The 22372-nt window shown below is 39.2% G+C and overlaps 1 protein-coding gene across 2 annotated transcripts; it reads left to right on the top strand.

The window, feature by feature from the left end:
* The first annotated feature begins 157 nt into the window (after positions 1-157).
* On the top strand, positions 158-21107 carry lyn (LYN proto-oncogene, Src family tyrosine kinase). 2 transcript variants are annotated; one of them, XM_085139698.1, is made up of 13 exons: positions 158-565; positions 4110-4242; positions 4673-4715; positions 5472-5577; positions 9014-9112; positions 9231-9334; positions 9480-9629; positions 11148-11300; positions 15345-15527; positions 15671-15747; positions 16066-16219; positions 18791-18922; positions 19781-21107. In XM_085139698.1, the coding sequence occupies exons 2-13, from the start codon at positions 4111-4113 to the stop codon at positions 19981-19983; spliced, it is 1536 nt and encodes a 511-aa protein (XP_084995824.1). In that variant the 5' UTR covers positions 158-565; position 4110; the 3' UTR covers positions 19984-21107. The 2 variants fall into 2 exon arrangements, with proteins under 2 accessions (XP_084995824.1, XP_084995823.1); XM_085139697.1 differs by having other exon boundaries at positions 161-565; positions 4106-4242.
* Positions 21108-22372: the final 1265 nt, after the last annotated feature.

The raw sequence follows: 22372 nt of genomic DNA, 5'->3' as shown, positions 1-22372 counted from the left end.
ATATATATATATATATATATATATATATATATATATATATATATATATATATATATATATATATATATATATATGTGCGTATAGAATGACTTATTTAATTATTGTTTTTTCTAAAAAGGACATGAGAGGTTTTTTTTTTTTTTAAAGAGGATTACATTAAATTGAAGGGATTCTATGACACTGGAAAATTCTCCTCCACTTCAGGTTAAACGTATAGTATTTCCATATGTGTAGCGCTGAAAGGCCATCTGTCTGCTGTGTCTTTCAGTCTCTTTCACTCTCTCTCTCTCTCTCTGTGTGCAGTGCTGATTATGCAAATAATCATTAGACAATTGTACCAGGAAGTTTCACTAAGAAAGAAAAATCCCCAACCAGTTCCTCATTCACTCATTGGTATAACTGTCCAGGTCGGCCAGCTGACCCACTTGTCAAACCACCTCAACACCAACGCACTGCATGTGTCACCCACTTCCATGTCAAGCACAGAGAGGACGTAGCTGAGGAGTGAAGCGGTTCTACATTTTGGATTAACCGTTTTCTTAACCAAGGATACAGACTGAGACAGGTAAGCTGTACTGTCCAAGTGACATCAGGCAGACGCATGCTTGGTTTACACAGACGCATTAGGAGAGGTAAACGTGTATGTAACTTTTTTATTAGTAGGAAAAAAGTAAATGTAAGAAGTTTTATTAAATTGATTTTTTTTGTTCTGTGTTTTTGTGGACGCTTTATTCATTAAGCACAGTCATAACTCACATTAAGTATAATTAGTTTAAGGAAAGTTCTCTACAGTGCAACATGTTTAAAATCAGTGCTTTATTTTCTATTATAAAAGTTTTATTCCTATGGTTTCATGTATGGTATAGCGACGGATTAAACATTAAAATTCACTGCATTTATTGACGTATCCAGACTTTTCCTCAGTCTATTGCAAAAGGAGGAAGTGTGTGTGTGTGTGTGTGTGTGTGTGTGTGTCATAGTCCAATATATCATGCGTGTGTGCCCCTAAGCCTTTCAGACCCCTAGTTTCCGGGTGTTTGCTGACAAGTTAAAAATATAACAGAGGCACTGAACCAACAAAGTGCAAAACAAGCCTGTGCAAACCCGCCAAACCGCTGGCTAATGCATTCACTGACCTTTTTCTACCAAGAAAAATATGGTTTTGCCTTTTTCTTTACATTTACTCCCTGCCATCTCAGTTCACAAATGTGTTGTAGGCTGGTTTTCAGGTGTGCTTGTTTTCTATTTGCATTATGTTAATGGTGTGTTTCCCCCCCTACTCAAACAACTTTATTCAGCACTCAGTCCTTCCACATGAATATAAGATATTAACTATTTTAACGTTATATGGTAGGATAGCTGTGCTTTGTTATCACCGGCAGCCTAGAAGCAACAGAAATAAATGCTTTTAGCATGCAGAAAGCAAGGTTTTGGTGTTGTTAAAGAAAAACTTTGGTATCAGATCAAATATTTCCAGATGAACCCTATTGTTGGGATTTGTCATATTTTCTTCCCTAAAATGTACTACCTTACTATTACTGATAATAATGTTATCAAGTCAAAATTGCATTTAAGCTGTTTGGCTTGGTCAAAAACCTAATATGCCTCAATATAATAATCTAATAATATTTCTGCTAGCCTAAGCAGTGCTTTCTCCAATTAGCATACGTACATTAGCATGCTACCATATGCTAAAGGTGACTAAAAATCAACATGTTAGCGCCAGTATGAAGAGCATGTTAGCTAGCACTAAAAAAACAAAACAAAACAAAAAAACTCCACGCTAATTAATTTTTTTTGTGGGGGTTTTCTTTCTTGTTTTGTCCTGTTTTATTTTCTGACTGCCCTGACACAATTCACCAAAGAACATCTCATCTCCTTAGAACTTCTGTTCTAGCTTTTTAAAAATTTTAAAAGGCTATTTGCTGACCTATTTGCTGACCTACAGGACTAGTTGAACATGTTCCCCTTTTCTCTGCGGTTCAGCTGTGCACTTTAGTTTCCTGGAGAAGGACAGAAGCTTTTTATTTATTTATTTTTCCGTTGTACTTTGAATAACAGATATTAAAAACCAACATGCACTTCTGCTCTACAGCAACATGCTTTGTTCTTTTTCCCCCTTTTTTTCCCTGTAGGGAAGCACTCAAAGTTTATTTGACCTGGTTTAATTTTAGTGCTTTATATTTTTGTGCTTTTAAGCCACATTGCTTGACAATCTAAGTATAAATGGTTTTAAAGGTGGTGTTTCTCACGCTCATAGGAAGTTTAGTTTTAATTTAGACAGTTACTCATATATAAAAATCCTTTTTATGTTCACACATTACCTTTGTAAAATATTTTCACTGTTAAACTCAAGGTACAAATATCACTTTGTTTGTCCTTAAAACTACAATATAGGAGATACATACTTTTAATGTTTTTGACTTTTATATATTTTAAAAGTTATAACACCTCTCTCTCATAAAAACCAACATCACCAGTTAAAAAGATGTTGTTTTTTCTTTGCAACTTTGTCATCTTTGTGGGCATGTGGTCAGTATGTGTGCATGTAGAAAGCAAGTACACATTGGTGGCAGTGGGCTTCATGCTGGTTAGCAGACAGCTACCCACACAAAAGTCAAAAGAAGAAAAAACAATGTTTGATTTCCTTGAACCGAAACCACCATTGGATAAATTGCAGCCATGTCAGAATACAGAGAAGCAGCAGTAAGATTGCAACATATTTTTTTTCTAATGAACTACTTTGAGACATTCACATTTTTATTGAATTTTACTCAACTCAACAAACGTAGAATTTTTCACCTGAAATATTAGAGTTTGTGTAAGATGTGCCATGGCTAATGACATTTAGACTACTGGAAACATTGGTTACCATGGTGTTGCTGAAAGTTAGATTAAAAGACTGTTACCAGTTGTAATCTTGTTAAATACATAGCTAAATCCAGCAAGTCATTAGTCTAGCTTAGCATAAGCTTTAATGGTGAAAGAGCTAGCTTTGCTCTGCCAGAAGCTTGAAGGTGGCATTCAAAGCTCACAAATGAAGATATGCATTTTGGACTTATATGTACTTTAAACCCACCCAGGTCTGATATAAATGATACAAAGCGTGTGCTCAGTCCAGAACCTGTGCATGTAAAACCTCATCAGGTCTTGTAAGACGCTGATGCTATGGATATAGAGGCAGAAGTAGCAGAATGTCTCATTCAAGTCTATTTTGGCTACACTGCATCATCAAATCCTCCCTGTTCTGCTTCTCGTTTTTACTGAAAGCTCTTTTCCTGAAAGTTGCAAAGACAGCAGCAGCTTACTTGGTCACTGAAACATCCCTAAAAACAGAGCAAGAAATTAAATGCGTTGTAGACAGAACAATCTGTGTTTTGAGCAAAATGGTGAAAAAAAACCCACCCATTGTACTGGACATACTTCCCCATATAAATATGATAAAAGTTGGGGTTTTTTGTTTACACCTTTTGATGTATGATAGAAAGAGTATTACTCAGCAATGCATACCTTTGCACCCCTATTATGTTAACAATCCAGTTAGCGGTCAACATCATTATTTTTATATTTCTGGTGCTAAGTGGTGTTGCACCTTTCCTGTGACATTCCCATAAGATGTAAATCAGAGTGCAGTATAAAAGTTAGTGCAGTCAGTGGTATGGTGCAGCTGCAAGGGAGGCAGCTGGACAGCATGAGCAATCACGCCACATTCACTTATAGGTCCTGATGTGGTTGGTGTTAGTGTGTGTGACTGCGAACTGCAAAGCTGCAGCCGCGTGCAAGGACAGCAACGGTGATAATAAAGATGCTGAAAAGCATGAAACCGAGGACAGGTCTGCCGTGGAGTTATTACAGTTACATTTGCACATGTGCAGCAGTTTGTTTTTGTGAAACAACTTCTTATTATCGCTTCTTGTTATCTTCCCCTGTATGTTGAACTTATAAATAACACTGGAAACATGACACCAGTTTCACATATAAGAACTGAAGAGTCACAGGTGTCTGCTGCCACACTTTTTATACGCATTGTGTTTTTTCAGCAGGTGTAAATGGTATATTTGTAACAGCTTTCTTCTCTCTTTCTTTTTCTCACTTCCTCGTGCAGACAGAATGGGCTGCATGAAATCCACGCTAAATCAAGGTCTGAGCGGAGGTGTGGACCAAAAAATGGGCCAACATGCTGTCCATTCTGAACAGTCACGCTATGTTAGAGACCCCACCTTTAATCCAAAAGTCAACAAGGTAAGTAGTAAGACTTGGGTGGACCTTACACTCAATCTCAAGTGTGGTTGAGTGTTAACAGCAACAAAATCATTAGATAACAAAAAGTCAAATCATAAATGGAAAGCATGCAATTGTTTTCATTCAATCAAAAATTGACTTATAATCGTCATTTGGTTTTTTCGTCATTATTGTATTGTATGAAGAACAGAATGATTCAGTTTTCTTTACATATTGCATCAAAGATATGACCTTTCTTTTTGTTTTTGAAAAAAGTTGCTCAATGTTGCCTGCCTAATAGAATTTTCCATTTGCAAAAGATGACATCTATTACAAGGAAATGACAAAAGTCTGTGCAAAAATCTCTATGTAAATAATGTCTGCCTTAAAATAATGGAAGTAATGATGATAGAAAGACACTGTGTAACTTTAATATTGTTTCCTTTTGCAGAATAACTCACTGTTACCGGGTCAGGTGTTCCAAAAAATGGAGGGTACGACCCCTTCTTCCTTGTTTTTTGTTTATTTATCTGCTGTCTGTTCATTGTTTCGTACTACTATACCGTACTCTTCTGGTAACACCTGTATGTGGTAGCTTCTAAGGTAATAGGGAATTCACTCACCTCAAAGTATGTATAGTGAAACAGTTAGGCCCCAGAAGTCCTCATAGTCATGAAAGACAAAATCTTCATCTTGTTAGTTTTTTAACTTTGACCCATTTTGAGATTTCACCAGCAAATTTTGACTGATTCAAGGTTTATTTACTAATTTAGCAAATTCACTAAGAAAATTATTCTAAAGCTGAACTTTAGAATAAATAAACCAGTCAAATATATGAGTATAGGTTAAAATAGAAAGTAATCTTAGTTATGATAGTTTTTATTTAGAAAAGAGATCCTTATAGGAAGGCTAGTCACTACATTTGACGTGTAAACCATGTAATTTTCCGCATTATATTAAAACTCTTTTATCTTAGCAATGTACACAAAGGCGTTTAAGTACATCCAACTAAGTTGCAATTTAAACATAAAGTTATCATTAGTCATTACTGATTGAGACTACAGCTACTTATAAGTAGGTTGAGTAAACTGATAAGCTAGGTGCATGGCCTATAATTGCTTCTGTCTGATGTTTCTGTACATGTTGCCCCCCGTGTCTTTACATAGTTTAGAAATAGAACAACCTTTGTATTGATCTATGAGCCTATTTGGATGTGTTTAATGATGACAATTTTCTCTTTCCTATTTCAGAACAAAAGGGAGTGGGTAAAATAGTGATTGCCCTTTTCCCATATGAAGCTACACATCCCGATGACTTAGGATTCAAGAAGGGAGAAAAGATGAAAATTCTAGAAGAGTGAGTGTCTGGTATTTATGGTACACTGATTCATTCTCAGAAAATGTATCATCATTTCTACAAATGGCAAGAATCACTTCCACTTTTATATATAGCCCCCCAGTTTTAGATAGACAAACTGACATCCTTTTACATATAAAGCAAATCAGGATGAAAGTCTCAGCCACCCTCTCCAGTGCCAAAGTCCCTCCGTCCAACCTCACAATACAGGAAAAGAAGGCCGTCGCTTCCCTGAGCAAAGACCACAACATCACTGTTTTACCAGCGGATAAGGGAAGATGCACCGTGGTCCTAAACACTACAGATTACCATACAAAGATCACTACTCTCCTCAGTGACAACAATACCTACGAAGCCTTAAAGCGAGACCCCACAAGCAGCTACAAAAAGAAAGTTATAGCTTGCCTTCAAGACTTGGAAAAGGACAAAATCATTGACCGCCTTACTTATCACCGCCTTTACCCAGGGGATGCCATACCCTGCATTTACGGACTTCCAAAAATCCACAAGGAAGCTGTCCCACTCAGACCCATAGTCAGTAGCATAAACTCAGCCACTTATAACATTGCAAAACACCTTGCTACCATCCTTGCTCCTCTCGTGGGGAACACCCCACACCACATCACAAGAACCACAAGAACTCCACCGACTTCACTGACAAGGTCCAGAAACTTACCCTGGATCCAGATGAAACCGTGGTGTCCTTTGATGTAGTCTCTCTCTTCACTTGCATACCCACCACGGAGGCAGTGGAGACTGTCAGAAAACGACTACAAGAAGACAACTCCTTGGAGGACAGGACCAACTTCACACCCGATCAGATTTGCACACTGTTAGACCTCTGCCTCACCACTACATATTTCATATACAACGAAGGCTATTACAGACAAAAACATGGCTGTGCTATGGGCTCCCCCGTGTCACCTATTGTAGCCAACCTTTACATGGAGGAAGTGGAAAGGAAGGCTCTTGGCTCTTTCAAAGGAAGAGTACCCAGCCACTGGTACAGATATGTAGACGACACCTGGGTCAAAATCAAGACACAAGAAGTGGAATCCTTCACTGCGCACATCAACGCTGTGGATAAAAACATCAAGTTCACCAGGGAAGACACGAAGGATGACTGTTTGCCTTTCCTGGACTGCGCTGTGCACATTGAAGAGAATGGCAACCTCAACATCGAAGTTTACCGGAAGCCCACACACACGGACCAGTACCTCCTCTTTGACTCCCATCACCCTCTGGAACACAAACTTGGAGTAATTAGGACCCTACACCACCGGGCAGAACATGTTCCCTCTAAGCCTGAAGGGAAAAAGAAGGAACACACACACATGTAAAGGAAGCACTCAAAACGTGCGGCTATCCTAAATGGGCGTTTTTAAAGTCAGCAAAGAGGCACAGAAAAGAAGATCAGACACCAGCGAGGGAGGATAAGAAGGACAGACGCAACAACATTGTCATCCCCTATGTAGCCGGTGTATCAGAGAAACTCAGGAGGGTTTTCTCCAAGCATGACATCCCGGTGTACTTCAGACCCAGCAACACACTCAGACAAAAACTGGTTCACCCGAAAGACAAAACGCCAAAACACAGACTTAACAATGTGGTGTATGCTGTACAGTGCAGCGAGGAATGCCCAGACCTCTACATTGGAGAGACCAAACAGCCACTTCACAAGCGCATGGCACAACACAGAAGAGCGACCTCCACAGGACAAGATTCAGCTGTCCATCTGCATCTTAAGGATAAAGGACACTCTTTCGAGGATGCCAATGTTCACATTTTGGACAGAGAGGACAGATGGTTTGAAAGAGGAGTGAAAGAAGCCATCTATGTCCACTGTGAGCGACCATCTTTGAACAGAGGCGGTGGTTTACGACACCAACTCTCTGCCATCTATAATCCAGTTTTGAGTTCCCTTCCCAGACGCCTTAAGGCCCAACTCACACCCTGGGCCATCTGACCTCAGGAATTCGCATGATAAGGTGGGGCCAGGTTTCACAATGAAATCACCCGAAACTCTGACTGATTGGGACCCACACCCAGTTCCACACCTTGGCTCAGGCGATTAGAGGATCATCAGGGGGTCCTTTTGTCCCTCTGTGGGGGGACACTCCCACTAGGGTTATATCTGGGACTCTCCACCATTTGACCTTAGAACTGAAGAAGCCTCTCGGATGAGAGGTGAAACGTCTTCAAGTAACTTAAAGAAGTCCAGACGCTTTTCTTTGCAAGCTCCTTTGACTACGATGACCTGGATGACTGAGAACCTTCACAGACATTTTACATATAAAGATTATTTTTTACTATTTGAATAAAAATGCTTTGTAGTCTGGATTTTTAATCAGGGGCTAGAAAGTCAGAGCGTATTTCTCCCATATTGGCTTCTCTTCATTGGCTCTCTGTTTAATGCCAATCTAAAATTCTTCTCCTCTCATAGAAAGTGCTGGACCATCAGGTCCTGTCTTATGTTAAAGACCTCATCGTACCACATCATCCCAGTAAAGCACTTTATTGTGGTTCTTAGAATATTTAAAAGTAGAATGGGAGGCAAAGCCTTCAGCTTTCAGGCCCCCTGTCTCCCTCTCCTCTTCCCCAGTCAGTCAGATGGCTTCTCTCTTCACTAACTCAAAAAATTCAAAGCAAAAAATCCCCAAATTTCTTTTTATACTTTTTAATCATGGCCTGGTTCCTTCCTTCTCCATATTTGGTTTCATCTGTCCAAATTTTGTTTAGCTTTTGTGGCAAGCTTAATCTAGCCCACCGGTGACACTCCCTGAGTGTTCTGAACCCTCTATATTTTCATTTAGAAAGCCATTTCTCAATTGCAGACTATGACAGTGATACAAATATCCTCACTGCGTGTTCTTCTTGACTTGGTTGTGAAGCTATTTTTCTTAACCACGGGAACAATCTTTTCAGCATGCACTTAATTTGGGATTTAGCCATTGCTAAAGTTTTGTGCCATCTCTCAGACAGGCTTATTATGTTTTTTCAGACTAATGATGGTCTCCCTCACTTGCAAAGACATCTCTTTTGGCCTCATAGTTGAAATTACAGTGACAAAATATGAAAGTTTAACTTGGTGAATCAATTTCAGGTATTATGTCTTCTTCCTCTGTAATGTCCAGTAACTTTTGAGCCTCTGAAAATGAGGCTGAGGCTTAGGATGTATGAAAATGACTGTTAAGTAAACAGTTAATGCAAAATATTTGTTATAAAAATATCATATAAGTTTTATAAAAGGTTTCTGCAATGTGTGAATGTATTTCAGGCTAAATTACTTGCCCATGAGACAAAATAACTTTTCAGTTCAGAAATAATATTTCTCTGAATATAGGAATAAATTATCATCTTTCAAGACCTTTTCAGAACATCTCTGTCAATGCAAATGATTGTTCTAAAATGTATATGTATATTTATGAACTGACAGACATGGTGAGTGGTGGAAAGCGAAGTCTCTGGTAAACGACAAAGAGGGATTCATCCCGTCCAACTATGTGGCCCAAGCTGACACCATGGAGACAGAGGAGTATGTACCTGTTTCCTAATATTACTTCATGTTATTCAGATTACATTATTCATTTTTGCATTCAGCATCAACGTTATGTATGTTACCAAATATTTATTATGTTTTTTGTTCCGTGCAGTTGGTTTTTCAAGGACATCACAAGGAAGGATGCAGAGAGGCAGCTGCTGGCACCAGCGAACAAGCCAGGCGCTTATCTAATCAGAGAAAGTGAAACATCAAAAGGTATGGCTACCATGGTAGCTCTGAGATACCGACATACAGCATTCTCCACTTTGGACACGTGGAGTTGTGACATTGTGTGTGCTTGATTTGAATGATCATGAATCACCAGTCACTCTTTTTTTTTTTCTTCATGATTTTTCCACAGGGAGTTACTCGTTGTCCATCAGAGATGTGGACGCCCAGGGAACAGACTCAGTGAAACATTACAAGATCAGGATTCTGGATAATGGCGGCTGCTACATCTCTCCTAAAATCTCCTTTCGGGATATTAGCAGCATGATTAAACACTATCACAGTGAGTACAGTGCAGCCAAAAGTCTGTTTTCACACTAAAATGTTGTATCTGTGAAATATTATACAAGCTGTGGCCTTATGTAGAATTATGCTTTGTATGTAAATGACTGTATGATTTCTCTGGGTGCTTCCTTTTTGCCTAATAATGTGAAACAAGCATAGCTAGTCCAGCTGTGCTTGTTTCACATTATTAGGCAAATGCCCGGTGGGCCGATGGTGATTTTTTGTTTTTAATGGGCCGATGGTTTTTTTGTTTGTTTGTTTATTTGTAACGGTATAAACAATGAAAGGTGGTGGATTGGCCAAATGGTCATGATCGACTCTGGACTGGACCAATTACAGCCAATGAGGTCGAACTTTAAAGTTCCGTATTTAGGTGTAAAGGAACGCCATTTGTCCCGAACTTCAGCAAAAATTTAAAAAAGACACAAAGCTGGAGTTATTCTGTGTCTTTACGCTGCATAGCTGCCTCTTCTTCTCTCATTCTCTCCCCCTCCATCTCCTGTTGCTACTTCAATCATGAAACTGATCAATGATCAGCTGATCGGCTTTGCTGTCCTAAGTCCCGTCTCGTTTGTTTATCCCCCACTTTGCGCCAGAAAGACGAAACCAGTGGATGTCGCGCTAAACAACAGCAACGCGTTTAAGCTTGATAAGCTGTTGTTATAATTTATTTGATATTACTTTCTAGTATCAGCTGATGTTTGCTGGAGCCACAGCCGTATACTTTTTTTTCTTATTCTCATTTAAAATGTCTAGGTTTTAATAAATACAACCGAATCTTACAACCAAAGTGGTCATCTGATGTAAAATATATAAAAAATCATTATTGTATATAGTAAATATTAAGTCTAATATATATCCTAATAAGCTATAGTACCATATGTGCAGTCTGCAATTCTGTTGAAGAAAGATATTGAATCTATTTAATTACTGTAGAAAAATAACTGGTTTCTGTGCATTTGTTTTACCCTGGCAATAAATTAAAGTTGATTACGTCGATTAAGCATCATGAGGCGGAGGTTGGGGGGTGGTCCCCTATTTTTTTGCTGGGAGTTGGCAACCCTGCTAGTTAGGTATATGTAATTATTGATTAGGTTGTTTGATTTCTGGTAAGTACTCTTTAAAATACCAGAATAGGGAGGATGGTGTAGGTTTAAGTTTATTATATTGATACATATATACCAACAAGACAGTGTACATCGCTGTCACAACAGCATTTGTTTTCATTCAAAGGCTTTATGGCTTTTCCTATAATACCTGGTGGGCCGTTCTCTAGTCAAAATGCCGGGGCTGATTTTTTGTCCCAGTCCAGTCCTGGAAACAAGTGACAAAAAGAGCCAGCTTTGCTCCCTCTACCTGCTTCCTATGTTTGTGCAAAGCAAAGCTAATTGGTTTCCAGCTTTTGCTCCACACTTGCTGATTAGAGAACAATGTTGATCTTCTCATTACAAAAAGATTACACATGCTATGTTATTGATTAGGAAGACTGAGCACTGTCTGTGTGTGTGCCTTCCAGACAAACCGGATGGCCTGTGCCGTAAACTTGAGCGTCCTTGTGCAAAACCTAAAGCTCAGAAACCTTGGGATAAGGATGCCTGGGAGATATCCAAAGACTCTATTAAGATGGTGAAGAAACTTGGAGCAGGCCAGTTTGGAGAAGTCTGGATGGGTGAGTAGAAATGACTTTTATGTCCAAGAGTTGACAAGGGAAGTAATTGCCAAAGAAAGGGAACGCACAATAATTTTTACCACTCTAGCCCTTCAAATAAAGACCACAACGAGGTCCCTTTAAGATACACGAGAGTATTGTTTCACAAAGAGATAGGGCACGTGGCCTTTTAACACTGGTAAATTATTACCTCATGAATTCTATGACATTCCCAGCATTATTTCCGAGAAGGTGGCCGGCCTGTAAGTGGCAGCTAACACGGATTTGGCACTTGACAAGAGAAAATCAAAGACTGGGAGACAGCAGATAAGTAACAAGGGAGCATATCTTTTTATGAGCTACTTTATGAAGGAACAAGATTTCTAATTCCCTTCTATCATTTACAGTAAACACAGACGCAGGGAAGTGAGCGGTACAAGGAAGTTCCATTTCCCTCTAATTAAAACAAAAATGACTTCCTACTTTTGTTGTCCATGAGGTACAGGACCGCGCTCTGTTACAAAAAAAACCCCCAAACCTCGACTGCCTGCATGTCTGCCTCTGGGATCAGACCATCCCATTCATGTGTCGATGAGTGCTGTCGTCTGTGGAGGAAATGTTTGAGTCCGCGGGGTGATTTGCGTGTGAGGTTTCAGAGGAATGATCACAAACAAATATATGCATATCATTTGTAAAAAGCGCTACTGCAGAGAAGGTTTTATTGCACAGTTTCATGAACAAACCAAAGCTGACTTTGTTTTACGGCTTTTAAGCGCTTTTTTCAAAGATTTTTTGTTTTTTGTGGCTTCTGACTTGCACAACTGCTTTTTCACTTCGTTAAATATAAGGGGAAGTATGTGAGAACAAGTGTGTTGCCATATGTGCCATCTCTGTTAGTGGAAAATTATGTGATAGTTACGTCAATACTTCGAGATATAATTTTCACTTCAACGACGACAACTGTCTGACATCACTAACAGCATCTTTACAATTAGATTCAAAAAGCTACACGTGATGAATTTATAGAGGTGTATTCACTGTGTTTGCACTGAGGTCTGGGATAATAGAATAGAATAGAATAGCACTTTATTGTCATTGTACATGTACAACGAATTTGTGTTAAAAAAACAAACAAAAACAAGCAAGTGCTACCATTACAGAAACTCCCCTGACTAAATTTACCAGTTGGCAGTACATCCATAACTGACTCTGAAACAATAAAACTCTGTGAATTATACACAGAGGGAGTTATAATAAAAGTTCAAACTCACCTTACATCTTTGCATTCAAACTGACGTACTGTATGCAGTTTCTACGCTACAATGTGACATTCAATCAACTCATAAATCATATTATTATTATCATTATGTAAGGCAACAACTTTTCCTTTGTTCTTGAACCAAAGTCACAAAAATGAGGTTTTTGTCAGGATTTTATAACTCGAAGGGAACAAAGCTAACACAACCTGACCCAAGGATGGCCCAAAGGATCTTTCGAATAGCTCTGCCAACAAGTCATGAATAAATTATGAATGCAATGGAATTTGCACAGCAGTTGCATTATCTAATGCAGATATGTTACTGCACCTGCCAGGATCTGAATAAAAGTTATGCAACTTTCAATCTGGGTGACAGATAATATTCACACCTACCTGAATTACCAATAACAGGGTGTTTAACGGATGGACAGGGTGTCATGCCTGACTTCATAATGACACTGAGTGTTATGAGTAGCAGCAGATCCCAACATTTGTTCCGTGGATTCTTGTTTCCTTTATGCAGTTTTGTGGAATATTCATTTACAGATGTGCTGCATTACATCATAAATGAAACCAGCTTAAAATGGAAACAAAAATCCACCTTTACAAACACTGTAACATGCGAACAAATGTGTCCAGTCATGCATCAGTGGTCAGCTTTTGACAACATGGCATATTTTTCTCACCTGTCACTGAATGTTAAACAGTAAACACAGTGTTTTCCTTCCCGTTCTTTCCTTTAATTTGCATTTGTTTGGTGTAGTTGTTTCAGTTTCCCCAAAACTGTTTGTGGAAACGTATTTGTTTCCACAGGGAAACATTGAAAACAGTCCAAATGTTACGGTTCTGGGTCAGTGTTGACCCAGCATTTTGAGTTTCTTATATTTTGGTTTATTTTTGCAATATGGATTGTTTTCTGATGTTCTGGTGCTTTGTTTATTATTATTGTTATCATTATAGATCTGTTTCTGCTATTCTTGGTGAGGGATCAGTTCTTTGGTTTTGGGTTCTCATGTGTATTGCAGTTTCTGTTCAGTGTCTAGTCTGTCTCTCAGTATCGTGTCTGCATCTTTGTTTAGTGGGTTCTTGTTTCCTGTTATATTGTGAAAGTCTTTGTCTTATGTTAGTGTGTGCAGCTTAGCTCCCCCTGTCTCGTTAGCCCTGATCTCTCCCAGCTGTGTCTCCCTCCTGTTACCCATTCCCTGATTACCACCCTGTGTATATTAGCCCTGTGTTGTCCTCAACCCAGTGTCGTGTCGTACCCTCAGATCCTGCCTGTGTGGTCCAGTTAGTGTTTTCATGTTTGGTTTCTGTTTTGTTGGTGCCAGCAATAAAGCTGTGTTTTTCAGTTATATTTCCGTCTCAGATAGTGATGGGCAGATGAAGCTTCATGAAGCACTGAAGCTTTTCATCCAATTGGTTCACCCCAGCGCAAAGCTTCTTGAAGCTTCATTTGCTCTAGTAGGACATCTACTGGACGTAAAAATATTAGTTGGCATGAATTTGAAGAGTGTGGCCTTTTGCACACAGCCTGTAAATGTCAACAACAAAAGGAGTGTGTAAAACATCTATATTGTAGTGATGGCAGTATACTTTGTATATTTATGCTGGCAGTATGGAAAATGATCATTTGGAAATGCTTAAAATGGAAATGATCATTTACTGTGAGGTGAGGTGTGGTTGGGGTGTGGACAGTGGTTGTGCTTTTGTAACGTTCAGGTATGGACAGCTACACACTGAGCCTTTGAGCCTCAGTCCTGCCCACATTTTACTCTGTAAAAACTACATTTTCACTGCTTTTATGACGTTTTTAGTGGGGAGAACATAGCTAGGATTTAATGATTTAACAAATCTTTTAAATCCTTTGTCCTCCACAATGCTAAATGGCTGGGAGTCCTCAATCACCATGCTAACCAGGTCTTCATCTATTTGAGATTGTTCTCCTGAGGAAAGACAACAAAAACAAAGCACAAATATAAATATTACACACGTCAATTATTGCATTGTATAATATTGTTATATCATTTAGTAACATTACTGCATGCTATATTATCATGGCATTTGATGGTTCACCTGGTCTTGCTCCACAATCGGTGTTCCCCTTATTCTCATGCAAAGCTCTGTAGTGCCTAAGCATGGATGAGGTGTTGTTGTTATATCCCAGCTCCCTGGCACATAGCAAACACTTCACCTTGTACAAATGTAAAGACAGCTTAACATATGTTTTATTGCACCATCAGTATTATGAAAATACATCTTCTGTAGAAATTTACATAACTTGTTGGGAGGAATAAAATCAAAATGTTCCCACACAGAGGAGGACATCCTCCTCTTCTTAGCTGGCTCCATTCTCTCCTGACTTTCTCTCCTCACTCTCATAAACCTCCAAACTCTCTCCAAACTGTCTCTAACTCTCACTAACCGCAACTCTCCATCAAACACCTACATTTTTGAATGAAGTCTGAGGGGTTCATATCGCTGTCATATCTCGCGGCAAAGTTTGAACCGCTTCATGAACCAGTCACGTGGTACAGCCGGGCAGCGAGGCTTCGGACGTCATCATTTTCAGCTCCTCCCATAAATGAAGCAAGCCTCGATACGCGCTTCGCGGAAACGTCCCCTCAATTACTCGACACACGCTTCGAAGCCTCGATACAGAACGTCACATCACTAGTCTCAGAGTCCTGCACTTGGATCCACATCTCCACCTTCCCGCACACAGAGCCCTGACACCAAAGCCATGTAGCAGAGCATGTCATGCTTTAGTTCTTCTTTCCCCATGCTTACTCTTCACGTTCTCCACTCAGCATACTACAACAACACAACCAAAGTGGCAGTGAAGACACTGAAGCCGGGAACCATGACGGTTGAAGCTTTTTTGGACGAAGCCAACGTGATGAAGACTCTGCAGCACGACAGGCTGGTGCGGCTCTACGCTGTTGTCACCAAGACAGAACCCATCTACATCATCACTGAATTCATGGCAAACGGTAAATGTCAAAAGTCTTTAGAAAAACTGAACTGGTTATTATGAAATTTTGTGGCCTATAATCACAGAGTCAACACTCCAGTATAGGCATAGATGCAGACATGCAAAGCACTGACGCTGTTTTCTGTTCTGTCTCGTCTGTAGGGAGCCTGCTAGACTTTTTAAAGAGCGACACAGGATGCAGACTGTTGCTACCCAAGCTCATTGATTTCTCTGCACAGGTGATTACACCAATATGCTTCTTTGTGACCTCGCTGCTCACTTGTCTCACTACTGTGAACCCTGCATACTTTCACTTCTCCAAGAAACTTTCTTATTTCAAACATGAGGTTGTTCTGTCCCAGCATCACACTGGCAGTGTCCAGCCATCCATCCATCCACCCATCCACATAATCTAATAACAGATTGTTATTATTTGCTTGTAATTGCTTGTAACGGGGGTGATTATTTTTCTTTCACATTTCTTCTGTTTTATGTAGGTTTTGATTTTTTTCCCTTTCACTCTTATGCTGAAGACTACACACCTTGCTCTGTTACAGATAGCAGAGGGCATGGCGTACATTGAGAAGAAGAATTATATTCACAGAGACCTCAGGGCGGCTAATGTCCTGGTGTCTGAGAGCCTGCTCTGTAAAATAGCAGATTTTGGCTTGGCGAGAATCATTGAGGATAACGAGTACTCTGCCAGAGAGGGTAAGTGTGTATGTGTGTATGTATGGGTATGTGTATGTGTGTTTGCGCATATATGTGTATGTGCGTGTATGTTTGTGTCTATGTGTATGTGTGTGCGTGTATGTGTATGAGAATTTGAACACGTCTCCACTTTTTCTGTGGAAGGGGGCTTTCCCAGCACAAATGAGACACTATGCTGGCTTGATGCTTGTGACATAGTGAAACAAAAAGCCCCTTTTGAGAAGTGGAAGCACCCGCAAAGATTTATGTTAAATCAGACACTTTTGGTTTTATGTACCAGTCGCTCCACTTTTGTCTCACTGAAATCACACCACAGTGACCAATACCTCTGATGCCCCCAAACTACACTACCTCCTTTCACACTCCCACAAGGTTAAAATGAAGCAGGGAGTCCTTTTGGTACAGCCAACATTTCCCCGTCATTCGATTAGAAAAAATAAATAAATAAAATGTCAAAAATTAAACATAGTTTTAGAACTATTTTCAGTCAAATTTTGGAAAACTGGTTTGGCATGTTCACCTGTAACATGCCACGAACTGGAGGACAGTGGAGGACAGGAACTGAGCTAGGAGACTGATGTGTGGGGTTAACCACCATTTCCAAAACACTGACCATTTAGTGATTGTGACATTTCAAACATTTGGAATGAACAGGGTTATTCTGAGAGTGCTCAAATTGTGTACTTCAGCAATAAAGTCTCAGTCTTAGGCGTGGTCAGGGAGGTGACCGAGAACTGGGCTGCTTCTGCAGCTGAGCTTTAGAAATCTTTTTCATAGATAAGGGAACCGTATGGCAGAGCAGCTAGACAGAAGCCAGAGTGAGTTAAAGACAGCCCACACCCTGCCTTTTTTCATACAGTGCATTTCAAGAATTACAAAAGGATGAGATAAAGATTCTGTCGTCAGCTGAAACAGAGTGAAGTGTTTAGGCAGCAAAAACACAAAGTGTGGTAAACAGCAGACATTCTGAAGAAACATCCTGCAGAGTTCAGAAACCTGAGACTTGGATGTCAGTTTGCCATTTAGCACGGTGATGACCATTTCACTATAGCCAAGACAAGAGTGAAATGCAGTAGGATTTTTGTGGAAAGATGGCAGATGCTTGTCGTGTGCATTGTATTGAATGAATCCCTTCTAATATAATGAAGAAAGGATTTACCAAAAGAGTCTGTGGAATGTAATCAATGAAACACTAGGACGTGGAGCTCTTTGTTTATGAAAGGAGAATCAGGCAACAATGCTAACCACTCTACCACCATGCCATCGATGACCGCTTTCATTACTTAACTTTTAATATATATGGTGGGAATTTTTCAAAAACCTGTTTTGGACTTTTTAATTCAATTCAATTCAATTTTATTTATATAGCGCCAAATCACAACAAATGTCGCCTCAAGGCGCTTCATAGATACAGAGAAAAACCCAACAATCATATGACCCCCTATGAGCAAGCACTTTGGCGACAGTGGGAAGGAAAAACTCCCTTTTAACAGGAAGAAACCTCCGGCAGAACCAGGCTCAGGGAGGGGCGGCCATCTGCTGCGACCGGTTGGGGTGAGAGAAGGAAGACAGGATAAAAGACATGCTGTGGAAGAGAGACAGAGATTAATAACAGATATGATTCAATACAGAGAGGTCTATTAACACATAGTGAGTGAGAAAGGTGACTGGAAAGGAAAAACTCAATGCATCATGGGAATCCCCCGGCAGCCTACATCTATTGCAGCATAACTAAGGGAGGATTCAGGGTCACCTGGTCCAGCCCTAACTATATGCTTTAGCAAAAAGGAAAGTTTTAAGCCTAATCTTAAAAGTAGAGATAGTGTCTGTCTCCCGAATCCAAACTGGAAGCTGGTTCCACAGAAGAGGGGCCTGAAAACTGAAGGCTCTCCCTCCCATTCTACTTTTAAATACTCTAGGAACAACAAGTAGGCCTGCAGAGCGGGAGCGAAGTGCTCTAATAGGGTGATATGGTACTACAAGGTCATTAAGATAAGATGGGGCCTGATTATTTAAGACCTTGTATGTGAGGAGCAGGATTTTGAATTCAATTCTGGATTTAACAGGAAGCCAATGAAGGGAAGCCAAAACAGGAGAAATATGCTCTCTCTTTCTAGTCCCTGTCAGTACTCTTGCTGCAGCATTTTGGATTAACTGAAGGCTTTTCAGTGAGTTTTTTGGACATCCTGATAATAATGAATTGCAGTAGTCCAGCCTGGAAGTAATAAATGCATGAACTAGTTTTTCAGCGTCACTCTGAGACAGGATATTTCTAATTTTAATTGTGGGGGAAAAATTCATTCATAGTTCATCTTTTTCAAATTAAAGCAACTGTGCAGTAAAGTGCACGAGGAAGTGTCTGAATGCTATTTCTCAAGTGACTTATGAAACCATATGAAATCCGTGTGATCACTGATCTGGACCCAGGATGCTGAAACTATTTGCAATAGACGTTTTGAAATAAATCCAGCTACACACTTAACCCTAAACCTCATTTACAATCTTTGGGATTGTGTGAGGGAATAATAGAATTATAATTTCACAGTGTCTGTTTGTGTTTGCATTCCACAGGAGCCAAATTCCCCATCAAGTGGACTGCTCCAGAGGCTATTAACTATGGCACCTTCACCATCAAATCTGACATGTGGTCATTCGGAGTCCTGCTCTATGAGATTATCACCTATGGGAAAATCCCATACCCAGGTAAATATTAACCGCAGCGCTGTTGATAACTGCTTGTGCATTTTAGTTTTTGGTAAATTAATAATGACATGGTGTCATACTTTGTTCTTCTTCCGCACTTGAGTTTACCTAACTTTAAGACCTGCTGATAACCAGGTTAGTTTTTATTATGTCCTGGTATGTAAAACCTTAGTCTTTTTATCATGACTATATAAAATGTAATGCATTGTCATGGATTAAAGGGCCTTGACCTATTAAATTAAAATATTGGGTTCAATAATATGATGGAAATTCTAATAATACAGAGTTCAGATGGAGAACCGTTTGTTTTAGGTATGTTTTACAAGTAATATCATTCATTTATGGTTATTACAGATGACTGAAGCTAAACTAAAAGCTGATACTACTTGTAAAAAAAAAAAGCACTTTAAATAACTAAAAATAATGCAAACTAGTACTCAGAAAAAAAAGCTAATTTAAATCATTGTGCACTTATAAAATGTATTCAGGAAATCATTTAAATTTAGGCCCTTTTTTGAACCCTGTAAACACATAGGCATCACAAGCCAATGTTTATTGAGACTCTGGTATATGTTTGTCGAGATTCAGGTCTCTACATGACTGAGTGAAGTGTTTGTGTTGATGTATTTATTGTATTATACTGGTCTGAACTTCATAAACCTCTCCCCTGACACAGCTAACTGTAACCATAACTTTTATGACCCAACCTCACTGAGCAGTAAGGCGTTATGCTGAGAAAGACTGCCCTCTGCTGGTGACTTTTGTGTTCTACTTTGGGTTGAGAATGTGACTGCGAGTACAAAAAGGTTCTCATTGGAAGCCTTTCCAGCAGTATTTACACTAATTTGGTGTCTGCAGGCATGACTAAAGGAGAGGTGATGTCCTCGATACAGCGCGGCTACAGGATGCCTCGGCCCGACAACTGTCCCACTGAGCTGTACGATATCATGATGTCCTGTTGGAAGAACAGACCTGAAGACAGGCCTACATTTGACTACCTACAGAGTGTCCTGGATGACTTCTACACCGCCACAGAGGGACAGTACCAGCAACAGCCGTAGATGGAGACAAAACTAGAGAGACTTTTGGCACATAATGCAAGCAGCTTGTAAATAGCTTTATGTTTGGACCTACTGGAGATATGTGATTGTATTTTCTATGTTTATATTCATGTATATATGATACATTCTGCAGTAAGCTGTGTGATATAGTCACAGTTGACAAAATATAGTTTGCATGTTCCAGAATATAGTTTTCTGCAGATTTTCAGGGTGTGTAAATATGAGGTTTTGTGCAGTTAAGCCTCAGTGATTTGGAGGAATTTTACAGAAGTAAAATTGTATCATATTATTTTTACTTTTGACACTGGAGTCTTGTTAATAAGTGTTTCAATAATTAGGGTGTTTGTAAGAGTTACTGAACAAACAGCAGGCATTATACAAAGAATTTGTGAAGCAATGATATGTAGGTTAAGAACACACTTTTCACGCAGTGCAAATTTTAAGTGGTGATATTTTGGTTTTACAAGCGATGGGGATGAGTTTCTATGAGTTTTTGAGTATTGATTTTTCATAAATTTTAATTACTTTACAAGAAGAAATGGTAAATGAATATACACATGTTGACTCAGCCATACCACTCTCTTCAAAAATATTTACATGACGATTATGATTACTTTGCATTTTTATTTTAGCATGAGAACTTACTTCTTCACAAGCTGCTCTTACTAAATTAAAACAGCTGTTTTCTTGTTTTGTGGGCAGGGATAGCTCAGTAGGTAGAGTTGTGGCCCCATGATCGGAAGGTCAGGGGTTAGATTCCCCTGAACGGCTACCCTGAGGTACCCCTGAGCAAGGTACCGTCCCTGCCCACTGCCTCACTGAGTGAATGGGTTAAATGCAGAGAGGAATTTCCCCACGGAGATCAATAAAGTACACTTTCTTTCTTCTTTTTGTTGCTTACTGTTTCAGAGACTTGTTGTTGCCCCACTTCATATTGAAGTGCTCTAGCCCTTGCTTGTTTTTTTCTTCATCACATCATCATTTCAAGTAGGCTTTGTTATTAAAAGGAGATTTATGTTTCTTTTTTTTGTTGTTGAAAAAAATAGTGCAGTAATTGTTATGCTGTATTGGATGCCTTTGTACAAATGTGAAAAGAGCTTTAATAAATACAGCAGGTAGCTTTGTTTCCTTGGTGGCAAATTTATACACTCTAATGAATTTATAAAATTAGAGATAATTAATATATTAAATTATAATTCAGTTAATTCATTCTATATGTGCTTGTCAAACGTAAGTACTGCACCTTGATATTTTTTTTCTTTCCTCAAGTAACACAAAGATGAAAAGAAGGAGAATTTACGGTGGCCCTGAGAGGCCAAACGGACTGCAACTTCAGAAAACACTTGCAAAAAGAAAAATGCTGCAAAAAGAAAAACACTTGCAAAAAGAAAAATGCTGCAAAAAGAAAAATGCTGCGAAAAGAAAAACACTTGCAAAAAGAAAAATGCTGCGAAAAGAAAAATGCTGCAAAAGCACACACAACACAACGGAAATAGGAAAAAAGACAACGGAAATGTTTCTGGGGAGACAATAACCGGACGGACCAGTTGCACGAACCAAAACATGTATGTATGGCTGTATCCCAATTCAGGGACTGTTTCCCAATTCAGGATCTGCTTCCCAATTCAGGATCTGCAGCCTTAAAGTACGCAGCCTTAACGGTTCTCAAGGGCCGTGTACTCAAAGATCGCTGCGGCCGGAAGTGCGAGGCTTGTAGGCTTGTGAGATGGGACGGTCTAGCCTCCGTCGCGCTGCCCAGGTTGCCTAGCAATCATGATACTAACAGCTGGATACGTTTCATAAAGCTTTGTTTGACAGAAATGAAGGAGAACATATTTTGTACATTTGTTTCTACATGAGCTTTGTGTGATTTGATAAGTATCTGAGGCTGAGACCACAGGACTGTAAAACATGATTGTTGGGCTTCATTTCTGTACTGAACAGTCATTTAAGATTAGCTAGTAAATAACAATCAACTAATGTTGTTCATGAGACTAAAGTCATCTCACTTTGGTAATGTAAACATAATATGGCCAATATTATATTAATCATTATTAGTTATTACAGCAGTGAACATGAATTCTGTGCCAAACACTGAGCTTCAGTAAAAATTCAAGTTGCATTTATTTAAATTTCCTATCACCTTAAATCTTCACTTAAAGACAAGTATCTGTGACAGTGTATATATAGATGTATCATATATAAGAGACAAATGTTGTTCTTTTAATATGTTGGCATTACTAAATTTGGCTCAATGCTTATATATGTGTGGAAGAAGCAAATGTACGAGCTGTGATAACTGTTTCTGATAGAATGAAGAGTAGACTGATATATGAAATATTCCTTTATTGGGTGAGAAAATCAGACCATGTCATAACTGCTTTAAGTC

The sequence above is a fragment of the Neolamprologus multifasciatus genome, chromosome 18, assembly GCF_963576455.1.
Source record: "Neolamprologus multifasciatus chromosome 18, fNeoMul1.2, whole genome shotgun sequence".
Lineage (NCBI taxonomy): Eukaryota > Metazoa > Chordata > Actinopteri > Cichliformes > Cichlidae > Neolamprologus > Neolamprologus multifasciatus.
Note: the sequence above shows the minus strand (reverse complement) of the source record. Positions and strands in the feature narration are given on the sequence as shown.

Bases quoted from the DNA above. Each gene is read 5' to 3' on its own strand.
- lyn (XM_085139698.1), top strand. From the start codon at position 4,111: ATGGGCTGCATGAAATCCACGCTAAATCAAGGTCTGAGCGGAGGTGTG. The intron at 11,301-15,344 runs GTGAGTAGAAAT...TTCTCCACTCAG, and splicing joins GTTTGGAGAAGTCTGGATGG to CATACTACAACAACACAACC. The intron at 15,748-16,065 runs GTGATTACACCA...GCTCTGTTACAG, and splicing joins TCATTGATTTCTCTGCACAG to ATAGCAGAGGGCATGGCGTA.